Here is an 11,494-nt window from a genome sequence, read left to right on the forward strand (position 1 = left end):
AAAATATTTTGGTTACGGTGAATCTGGCAGCACTGCCAAGCTGCAGGAACTAGGCTTAGCGGTGAAAATAAACATGGCGGATTAGGTTATGGTTACGATAACCTTTCATAAACATGATTTCAACGCGTAAAATCTTAACTCCTTTAATTAAGAGGGTTATTTTGGTAATTTATTTAAGTTTTACGATTAAATTTGACTTGAAATGGTGTATTATATTAGGGATAACGTTTTTTTTATTCCAGGTTGAATCCTCAAAAGCAAGTTTATCAGTAAGTTCTACTTGCCTGACTAAATCTCGGAGAATCAAAAAGCACCTTCCAGGTGAACTTCCCGTAGAGGTTTTAAATAAACGACACGCGGGAATCGGTTCATTTCAAGCGATAATTGATAAAGGATTTAATCAAGGAACTAAAGCCTATAACCCTCCTAATGATGTGTCAGGGATTATAATTAAAATTTGTCAAGAAATACCCAATCTAAAGTCAGTCCAGAATGTTAATGATTTATCATTGAATGATCCCTTGATCAAATACAAGGTATGTGGCGTGTTTTGGTAGTGATTTTATACCATTATCTAGTGGTTTTAACCCCATTATATTGCCCAAATTACAACCTATAGGTTCTAACCAAATGTATCAAAGAGTTTGATCATGATATCCCGAACTCTATTCTACACTGCATCACAAATGGCAAAGAATTAACTAAATATTACTCTACACCAATTCAGGGTTTGGTCAGTTATGATCAGATGGTGAGGGATCAAGATAAACTGCCCAAGAATTTACACGTTATCCCTAATCCTGTAAGATTTGACCCTGAAACTGATACCTTCTTTGGAGGTATCAATGCCTTTCCCAATAACCCGTGTGTTGTTGCCAGTTTAAGGCATAAAAAGAAATATAAGGGTCATAGTGAAACGTATAAATGGCCTGATGTTTAAATTGTATTATTGAAGTTAAATAAAATTGATTTAGTTGGTATTTTTGTGCTTTTCATACTATTTAGTAGGTTTCCTACTAACAGTAGGTGTTTATGGTGGTTTTCGTACTATTTTAGTAACTTACTGCCTTATTTCGTAGATTTTCTGGACGTTTTCATACTATTTAGTAGATTTTCTAGACGTTTTCATACTATTTAGTAGATTTTCTAGAGGTTTTCATACTATTTAGTAGATTTCCTACTAAACAGTAGGTATTTATGGTAGGTTTCATACTCTTTTTAGTAACTTACTGCTATATTTAGTAGATTTTCTGGGGGGTTTCATACTATTCAGTGTAAAGTAGTTATTACGATTAGAGTATAAATAAATTTATTTTAAAGATACAAAAGAGGAGTCTTATTTATATTATATAGTAATAATTAATACGTATTATTTTTAAATTAATCTAGATTAATATTAGGGGAAAAATAGAGTAATATAGTCTAGCAGCACAGAGATTATAGTTTTTAATCTCTTTTGTACACTTTACTGAAAATTCCTTTTTTGGAGGATTTTTCTGGCCCACCCTGATCAGCATTTATAAATAATTAAAATATAGAATTCATTGTTCATAAAATATTTAAAATTAAAAACGTACCAGTAATTTGGATCCCAGAAGTAACCTAGCTTTATCTTCTTCCTGAGGTTGACTGCTTTCTTCTGTCGCTGGCTGTCTGGATTTAATTTGTAGTTTCTGTTTGATTGCCTATCAAAACACTAAACAAATTTTATAAGCCTACTTTGACCTATTTCCGAGAAATTCGCTAAGCCTACTTTGACCTATTCCCAATAAAGTCGTTAAGCCTACTTTGACCTATTCCCAATAAAGCCGTTAAGTTAAGCCTACTTTGACCTATTCCCAATAAAGTCGTTAAGTTAAGCCTACTTTGACCTATTCCCAATAAAGCCGTTAAGCCTACTTTAACCCATTCCCAATAAAGCCGTTAAGTTAAGCCTACTTTGACCTATTCCCAATAAAGTCGTTAAGCCTACTTTGACCTATTCCCAATAAAGTCGTTAAGTTAAGCCTACTTTGACCTATTCCCAATAAAGCCGTTAAGTTAAGCCTACTTTGACCTATTTCCAAGCCTACTTTGACGTACCTGTTGAAGTAAAACCTTCTGAGAGTCATTCTTCATTTCCATTAAGAGATCCAACCACGTCCATGTCCTGTTATGGTACTCCAAGGTGTGCAAGTTCAAGGCGATATCATTCAAGTCCTCAATGTTCTTCTCCTTGCCTCCTTTGTAACTGACTCTTAGAGGAACTTCGGGGATTTTTATGTACAAGAACGTTTGATTCTTTTCAGCCCTTTCTTTCATCTTCGAGATATCGTCCTGGTTCTGATAGGCCAGCGTCGCGGATCGCTGTTGACTCGAACTCGATTTCTTACTGAACTTCGATGTCCTGCTTTGTTGCTCGTCATACTGGTGTTCGCTGTTGTCTAAAAGGAAGTAAAGATCAAGACGGTTTATGAAGCCCCCCAAAAGAACTATAAGTACGATGAATGACCTTGACGATATTTTCAAGGGCATGATGACCTTATGGAAAAAACTTTAAAGTAATTAAACGTGGACTTACCCGCGTATCGTCCAGGAAAAAAGAACCTCATCATATGCGTAAAGAAATTATGAGTTAAACCAATTGTAATTGGGATAACATTGACCTCGAAGTGTTCTTTAACGGATATTCCACCAACTGGAGGTCTTTCCCGACAGTAAATTCTCAAAGCGCGTTGTCTGTCCAAGGGAATGTTGGGTTGAAGTTCAGTCGGTTTCAATACGTCCTTGTAAACTTGATTTGGTAATAGATTAGTAGCCGTGACGTAACCAAGTTCTAATAAGTGTTCCACCGAATCGTCACTCTTGGTGTTTTTGGAATAACTATGGTACAAAACATATCCTGGTTGTCTAGAGTCACCGCGTCAAGTTGGGGGTCCCCTAACCTAAATTTGACCCATTTTTAAGTTTCCCGATTAAAATTTACTTACAGAAAATTGGACATGACGAAATCGGCCAATCCAAGTTGTCCATCGGCGTCGGTCAACCTCCACTGAGCGTATTTGAAACAAACCTCACTACGTCTGGCCAAGGTAACCTTCTGGTTATGAACGGACGCGCGTTGTCTCGTCTTAAAAGCGCTTAATTGAGTCTCGTGGTAACAATTGATCATCATGTTCAATTCCTCGTGGCGTTCATCATCTGTTCCTTGCACGCCTCAACCTTCAACTCCAAATTTCTCATCTGTTCCAAAAGTTCCTGATCCTCGGGGTCTTCGCCCAAGGCCTTGTGGACCAAGTAGGTTTCCTTCTCTAGTCGGCGTAAGTTGAGGACCATGTCCCGTACCTGATTTTGGAACTCCAGGATCGGTCCTTTTTGGTCCTCCATCGTGCTGAGTTGAAGTTTGAATCGCATACCTTGTAACTTCTCAAACGCTTCTTTTTTGCGAGGTTCAACGTAAAGCAGGACATTGTTTAGGATGTCCAGGATCATGGCGTATTGTAATGAATTCGTACAGATTGAAAGGTCATGATGGGTTAAAGTGAAGGTGTCAACGGCAGTTTGTTGTTCCCATGGGTCGTTATTGTCTTCGGGCTGTTGTCCGAAAAAGGTTTTGATCAACCCCGCGTTGTAAGTAAGATAACAATGATCAACACGGTTCCCCAATATTATAAACACCCGATCAACCGTTATTATATACAAACACCCGATCAACCGATATTATATACAAACACCCGATCAACCGATATTATTTACAAACACTCGATCAACCGATATTATTTACAAACACCCGATCAACCGATATTATTTACAAACACCCGATCAACCGATATTGTAAACAAACACCCGATCAACCGATATTGTAAACAAACACCCGATCAACCGATATTGTAAACAAACACCCGATCAACCGATATTGTAAACAAACACCCGATCAACCGATATTATAAACAAACACCCGATCAACCGATATTATAAACAAACACCCGATCAACCGATATTGTAAACAAACACCCGATCAACCGATATTGTAAACAAACACCCGATCAACCGATATTATTTACAAACACCCGATCAACCGATATTATTTACAAACACCCGATCAACCGATATTATTTACAAACACCCGATCAACCGATATTATAAACAAACACCCGATCAACCGATATTATAAACAAACACCCGATCAACCGATATTATAAGCAAACACCCGATCAACCGATATTATAAACAAACACCCGATCAACCGATATTATAAACAAACACCCGATCAACCGATATTATAAACAAACACCCGATCAACCGATATTATTTACAAACACCCGATCAACCGATATTATAAACAATCACCCGATCAACCGATATTATTTACAAACACCCGATCAACCGATATTATTTACAAACACCCGATCAACCGATATTATTTACAAACACCCGATCAACCGATATTATTTACAAACACCCGATCAACCGATATTATTTACAAACACCCGATCAACCGATATTGTAAACAAACACCCGATCAACCGATATTGTAAACAAACACCCGATCAACCGATATTGTAAACAAACACCCGATCAACCGATATTGTAAACAAACACCCGATCAACCGATATTGTAAACAAACACCCGATCAACCGATATTATAAACAAACACCCGATCAACCGATATTATAAACAAACACCCGATCAACCGATATTGTAAACAAACACCCGATCAACCGATATTGTAAACAAACACCCGATCAACCGATATTATTTACAAACACCCGATCAACCGATATTATTTACAAACACCCGATCAACCGATATTATTTACAAACACCCGATCAACCGATATTATAAACAAACACCCGATCAACCGATATTATAAACAAACACCCGATCAACCGATATTATAAGCAAACACCCGATCAACCGATATTATAAACAAACACCCGATCAACCGATATTATAAACAAACACCCGATCAACCGATATTATAAACAAACACCCGATCAACCGATATTATTTACAAACACCCGATCAACCGATATTATAAACAATCACCCGATCAACCGATATTATTTACAAACACCCGATCAACCGATATTATTTACAAACACCCGATCAACCGATATTATTTACAAACACCCGATCAACCGATATTATTTACAAACACCCGATCAACCGATATTATTTACAAACACCCGATCAACCGATATTGTAAACAAACACCCGATCAACCGATATTGTAAACAAACACCCGATCAACCGATATTGTAAACAAACACCCGATCAACCGATATTGTAAACAAACACCCGATCAACCGATATTGTAAACAAACACCCGATCAACCGATATTGTAAACAAACACCCGATCAACCGATATTGTAAACAAACACCCGATCAACCGATATTGTAAACAAACACCCGATCAACCGATATTGTAAACAAACACCCGATCAACCGATATTGTAAACAAACACCCGATCAACCGATATTATTTACAAACACCCGATCAACCGATATTGTAAACAAACACCCGATCAACCGATATTGTAAACAAACACCCGATCAACCGATATTGTAAACAAACACCCGATCAACCGATATTGTAAACAAACACCCGATCAACCGATATTGTAAACAAACACCCGATCAACCGATATTATAAACAAACACCCGATCAACCGATATTGTAAACAAACACCCGATCAACCGATATTGTAAACAAACACCCGATCAACCGATATTGTAAACAAACACCCGATCAACCGATATTATTTACAAACACCCGATCAACCGATATTATTTACAAACACCCGATCAACCGATATTATTTACAAACACCCGATCAACCGATATTATAAACAAACACCCGATCAACCGATATTATAAACAAACACCCGATCAACCGATATTATAAGCAAACACCCGATCAACCGATATTATAAAAAAAAACACCCGATCAACCGATATTGTAAACAAACACCCGATCAACCGATATTGTAAACAAACACCCGATCAACCGATATTATTTACAAACACCCGATCAACCGATATTATTTACAAACACCCGATCAACCGATATTATTTACAAACACCCGATCAACCGATATTATAAACAAACACCCGATCAACCGATATTATAAACAAACACCCGATCAACCGATATTATAAGCAAACACCCGATCAACCGATATTATAAACAAACACCCGATCAACCGATATTATAAACAAACACCCGATCAACCGATATTATAAACAAACACCCGATCAACCGATATTATTTACAAACACCCGATCAACCGATATTATAAACAATCACCCGATCAACCGATATTATTTACAAACACCCGATCAACCGATATTATTTACAAACACCCGATTAACCGATATTATAAACAAACACCCGATCAACCGATATTATTTACAAACACCCGATCAACCGATATTATTTACAAACACCCGATCAAGGGGCGTACCGACCAATATGGACGCTGCCTTCCAACATAAAGGTACAGTAATTAATTTAATTTTATATCAGGAATACATAAAGCTAATTGGAATAATTGCGCCCCAAATATATCATATATTAATTTCTATGCATTAAAATATTTTTAGGCATCACGAATTTCTAGATAGATTTTAATATTTATTTTTCAGCTATAAACCTATTTTCCGTGGCTGCCCATGAATTTGGTCACTCTTTGGGTTTGTCTCACTCGTCTATTCAGGGGTCATTGATGTTTCCATATTATCAACACATTAGCGACAACTTCAAACTGCCCTACTATGATACTGTAGGAATTCAACAACTATACGGTAAGAATAACTACGCGATCCGCGCTCGCAGCTTGCATCGTGATGCTCGTGATCGAGTGGGCTATGTAATCAGTGCACTTTTTTGAACTTAAAGAGCAGACGACAGAAAGAAATTAGGCTTAAAATTTAAAAATTGTACCGAGGCTTAAGAATACAAATTGGTGGGGCAGTAATAGGCTTAAATGAGTAGAAAAATTGGGGAATAACGAACTAAGGGTTAACGATACAGTTTCAAATGGAATTTGACTATCAAGAATTTGAAGATCTTGAATAAATTAAAAAGGGAAAAGATCAGAAAGAAAATATCAGCATTAAAAATCTAATCGATCTAAGATGAAAGTTGGGTATTTAAATATTTAAAAGGCACCGAGTTTTCGAATAATTTGTCTTTGATCTTTTCAATTATTTATCCATACACAAAGTGAATTAAGGTAGCCTATGAATAAAATATGATGTTGTTAAGGCAGCCTTTCGGATGCGAGGCTTAAAATCAACCGAGGCTTAGAGTAGTACCCGGTAAAGTTAAGCGGCGCCAAGAGCAAAAAAAGACATTCGCGTATTTTGCATACCTGAAGAGACACAGTTTGCATTGCATAGAGATAAATGCTTGGAGAAAAGAGGTGGAATGGAGTAGTAAAGTAATCTGCATACTTATAACGTGGCCTCTATAAGTCCTCCCAGCATCCTCAGTGGAGGGAGTTTAGGAAGGGTCATACGGTGCAAATACGTTGACAATGCCCCCTGTGTCTTAAAAATAGAACTACCTTCAGCTCTTAACAATCCCTTATATACCAAAGGTAGGGGCGTGTACGACATGGCCCACCAACATACTACTCCATCCCACCTCTCCTCCAAGGATGAATTACCTAAATGCAAACTGATGTATATATAGCCTCTTTGAAGATGAAAGGGCACGTCTATAAATAATTAAATGCCAAGGCAATATACATCGAGTACCCTAAGGGGTTTTCCATAAAGTTTAAAAAAAATTATATTTTTTGTAAATGGTTTACAGGTCCTAAAAACCGTGTTAAATGGGCTTCAATGCCACCTATGGCCCCTACGAGACCACCAAAGACTGAGAAACCAAAAACGAGACCCACAGTGCAAGGTGGTAACCCTAATTCCAACCCCGATTCGCCCGATGAAGCTGAACCCCCACAAACATGCGATACAAGTCTGGATGCTATTGCCACAATTAGAAATGAAATTTTTATATTCAAAGATTGGGTAAGAATTATTTTTAAATTAATATATTTGATTTTCAATTAAATTTAATTATTATGATTATTAGTATTTTTGGCGACGGGATGACCGTGGTTTAAAAACGAAACACCCTGTGGCAATTGATATCTTCTGGTATGGTGTACCATCGGACGTTGGCAAATTTGACGCGGTTTATGAGAGACGAAGCGATTCCAAAATTGTCTTCTTTTCAGGTACGTTTTAATTAATATCTCTTAAACTAATTAATTTGCAAAGAAATAATTAACACCATCGTATTAGGTATAGTTTGGGTTATAACTGCTCAAATTTTGGTGCAAATTCATTCAACCAGTTTCGAGAAATAATAATTTTTGCAAACCTATCTCGCCCCATAGACTTAACATTGACGAAACATGATTTTAAATTAATTTTTATCTTTCAAACTAATTACTCGATTAACTAATAATGAATACCACCGCATTGGGTATAAAGTGGGCTACAATCGAGCAAATTTTGGTGCAAATTCATTCAACCAGTTATGAGAAATAATAATTTTTCCAAACTTATCTCGCCCTATAGACTTAACATTGGCGAAACATAATTTTAAATAAATTTTTATCTTTCAAACTAATTACTCGATTAACTTATAATGAATACCATTGTATTCAGTATAAAGTGGGCTACAATTGTGCAAATTTTGGTGCAAATTAATTAAACCAGTTTCGAGAAATATTAATTTTTGCTGACCTATCTCGCCCCATAAACTTAACATTGACGAAACATGATTTTAAATTAATTTTTATCTTTCAAACTAATTACTCGATTAACTAATAATTAATACCATCGTATTGGGTATAAAGTGGGCTACAATTGAGCAAATTTTGATTAAAATACCCCGAGCCATATTTAAGAAAAATCATAAATTAATTTTTGAAATCGCTAATGTTAAAATTAATTAATTCATTTCAGGCCAAAAATACTGGATATTTCACGCGAATAACCCTGAACAGGGTTACCCTAGGAACATAACTGAACTGGGATTACCCCCAAACTTACGTAAACTCGATTCCGCCATGGTCTGGGGTCATAATGGCAAAACATATTTCTTCAGTGGTAACCAATACTGGAGATTTGACGAAAATAGGGGCAAAGTTGACCCCGATTACCCTAGAAATATGGCCCTATGGAAGGGCGTACCGACCAATATGGACGCTGCCTTCCAACATAAAGGTACAGTAATTAATTTAATTTTATATCAGGAATACATAAAGCTAATTGGAATAATTGCGCCCCAAATATATCATATATTAATTTCTATGCATTAAAATATTTTTAGGCATCACGAATTTCTAATTAATTTACTATACTTCTAATAAGGAATACATACAGTTAATTGGAATAATTGTGACCCCAAATATATCATATATTAATTTCTATGCATTAAAAAATTCCAGGCATCACGTATTTCTTCAACGGTAAACATTACTGGAAATTCGACGATAAAATAATGAGGACCACTCCAGATTCACCTAAATTAATATCTGAAACGTGGTTTAATTGCCCATCCAATGGGATGCCAGTGCCCTTACCACCGATAGAGGGCGCCTCTAGATCAGCCAATTCCGCGGCAAATTTAAATTCAAGGACGCATATTAGTTTATTTAATTCGGTTATGATGTCGGTGACGTCACTACTATACGTATTTTTAAAGACCGCGGCGTGACCTAAACCTTAATTAAAACAACCCTAATGGTAATTAAAAAATTTCAGCCAAGGCTTAAGGTGGAAAAAAAATAAAAATGGAGCAAATTTAAGTTAAGAGATTACGCCCTAAGCAATGCAATATTTTTGGAAGAGTATATACCTCGTTGCAGTCTTGATATGGTACCAATTCCCAGTGAAATTAATACAAAAACGGGGACTTTTTAAGATTGCAAATCTTTTTAGGAGAATTAACTACTACTTTTGAATCTCGTAGAAGAACGAATAAACGCGTCTGACGTCTGCGCATGCGCGAAATTGGTCACGTTTTTGATGATCAGTTTATGGTGATATATTATTAAGAAAAAAATATACCTTCATGTCAAAATAATTCAAAATTGAATTATTTCAATTTCAAATTTGAAAACATTTTGAACATAGTGTTTGGTGCAACTTGTTTTTTATCATGTTTTTAATTAAAAAAAGAAAGAAATAAACCCGAAGGTGCTCATTTTATAATTTTTTTTCTAAGAATAATGTTAATTAGGGTTAAATTAATTTTTAATTAATCCTTAATTAACATTAATTATTATTCATTATTTTATATACAAGCTAGTCCCTCATTTTTTTAAAAAAAATTCCAGTTTTTTTAATATAAGTGTAAAAAAAATGATTAATTAAAAACCTAGATTTGTTAAGTTAAATTAAAAATTGCCCTTAATTTAGTAATTAACTAATTTTTGCATTAACTTTATAATATAATTAAAGTTAACTAAAAGTTGAAGGGTTTAAAAAAAATAATAATTCGTTCTTATTAATTTATTGCTTATTAATAAATTAATCAAGTTAATTTTTCCGCTCTCTAAATTAATTTAATTGTACTAATTAAAATAATAATTAATTAAAAGACCCGACTTTTTCATCTCTGCTTAATCCTAATTAAATTACCTTAAATATTTATTTAAATATAATTACACAATCATGTGCTATTCATCAATTTTTTAATTATCTATAAAATTAAACTAGAAAATTAATGTATAATTATTATTTAAAAATAATAAATAATTTTAACTTTTTTTATTTGGGTGCAAATTTTTCTTTTGAAAAGCACGTGGTCTATTCCCGCCCAAAATAAAGCCACGTGGTGTGCCCTAAACTAAACTATCTGAATTAAAAAAAATTTAATAAATAAATAAATAAAAATTTAATTTCCATGATTCATTATGAAATATATACTACGATGTCAATGAATAAACTGTTGTAACGGCTCATGGAGAGAGAGAGAGCGCAAGAGGTAACAACAAAACAACTTTATTAAGATAAGACCGCCATCGGACCGAATGCCCTTTTTCATTGTTAAACTTTGGTATATATGTACAACTTAAAAAACATGTGACAAGTTAAAAAACGATAACATATTAGTAGGTTATTTTTTTTCCATTATTGGAGGAGTTCCAACATAAACAGTATTTAATGAAAATGTGTTTGGAGTCCTTTAATTTTAATGTAAAATTTAATTTAAATAGAACAGGGTTGTCACGGAATTTTCAGAACCTAAGTTTTTACCTCTCCGAGTGACGTATGTCACGGAGAGGTTCTAATTTCGACGTGTCTGTGTGTGTGTGGGTGTGTTTGTGTGTGTGTGTGTGTGTCTGTCTGTTGTTATTGACTTACACCCCAGGGGACCGTGTTCGCAGTTTCCGAATTGAAGCAAATGTATTCGCTATTTCCGGACCGTATTCACAGTTCCCGGAAATTTCAAAACTTGAATCTATCCACAAATCAACTGGCCACTATTA

General features: G+C 35.1%; 3 protein-coding genes across 3 annotated transcripts; 2 read left to right on the top strand and 1 right to left on the bottom strand.

The window, feature by feature from the left end:
• The first annotated feature begins 24 nt into the window (after positions 1 to 24).
• LOC149615376 (uncharacterized) lies at positions 25 to 980 on the top strand. Its single transcript, XM_089856713.1, has 3 exons — positions 25 to 164; positions 243 to 536; positions 620 to 980. Exons 1-3 carry the CDS (start codon positions 114 to 116, stop codon positions 938 to 940), a joined length of 666 nt encoding a protein of 221 aa, XP_089712839.1. The 5' UTR covers positions 25 to 113; the 3' UTR covers positions 941 to 980.
• Positions 981 to 1,292: 312 nt separating this feature from the next.
• LOC149615377 (protein hobbit-like) lies at positions 1,293 to 3,156 on the bottom strand. The gene is made up of 5 exons (XM_089856710.1): positions 2,970 to 3,156; positions 2,561 to 2,862; positions 2,083 to 2,423; positions 1,578 to 1,685; positions 1,293 to 1,506 (listed from the first exon to the last, which is right to left on the bottom strand). Exons 1-5 carry the CDS (start codon positions 3,152 to 3,154, stop codon positions 1,447 to 1,449), a joined length of 996 nt encoding a protein of 331 aa, XP_089712836.1. The 5' UTR covers positions 3,155 to 3,156; the 3' UTR covers positions 1,293 to 1,446.
• Positions 3,157 to 6,456: 3,300 nt separating this feature from the next.
• LOC149615378 (matrix metalloproteinase-14-like) lies at positions 6,457 to 10,139 on the top strand. Its single transcript, XM_089857127.1, has 6 exons — positions 6,457 to 6,481; positions 6,630 to 6,788; positions 7,804 to 8,018; positions 8,083 to 8,227; positions 8,964 to 9,224; positions 9,449 to 10,139. The coding sequence occupies exons 1-6, from the start codon at positions 6,457 to 6,459 to the stop codon at positions 9,715 to 9,717; spliced, it is 1,074 nt and encodes a 357-aa protein (XP_089713253.1). The 3' UTR covers positions 9,718 to 10,139.
• Positions 10,140 to 11,494: the final 1,355 nt, after the last annotated feature.

The sequence above is a fragment of the Phalangium opilio genome, unplaced genomic scaffold, assembly GCF_054372755.1.
Source record: "Phalangium opilio isolate 3A_F unplaced genomic scaffold, DU_Popi_V2 ptg000217l_1, whole genome shotgun sequence".
Classification (NCBI taxonomy): domain Eukaryota; kingdom Metazoa; phylum Arthropoda; class Arachnida; order Opiliones; family Phalangiidae; genus Phalangium; species Phalangium opilio.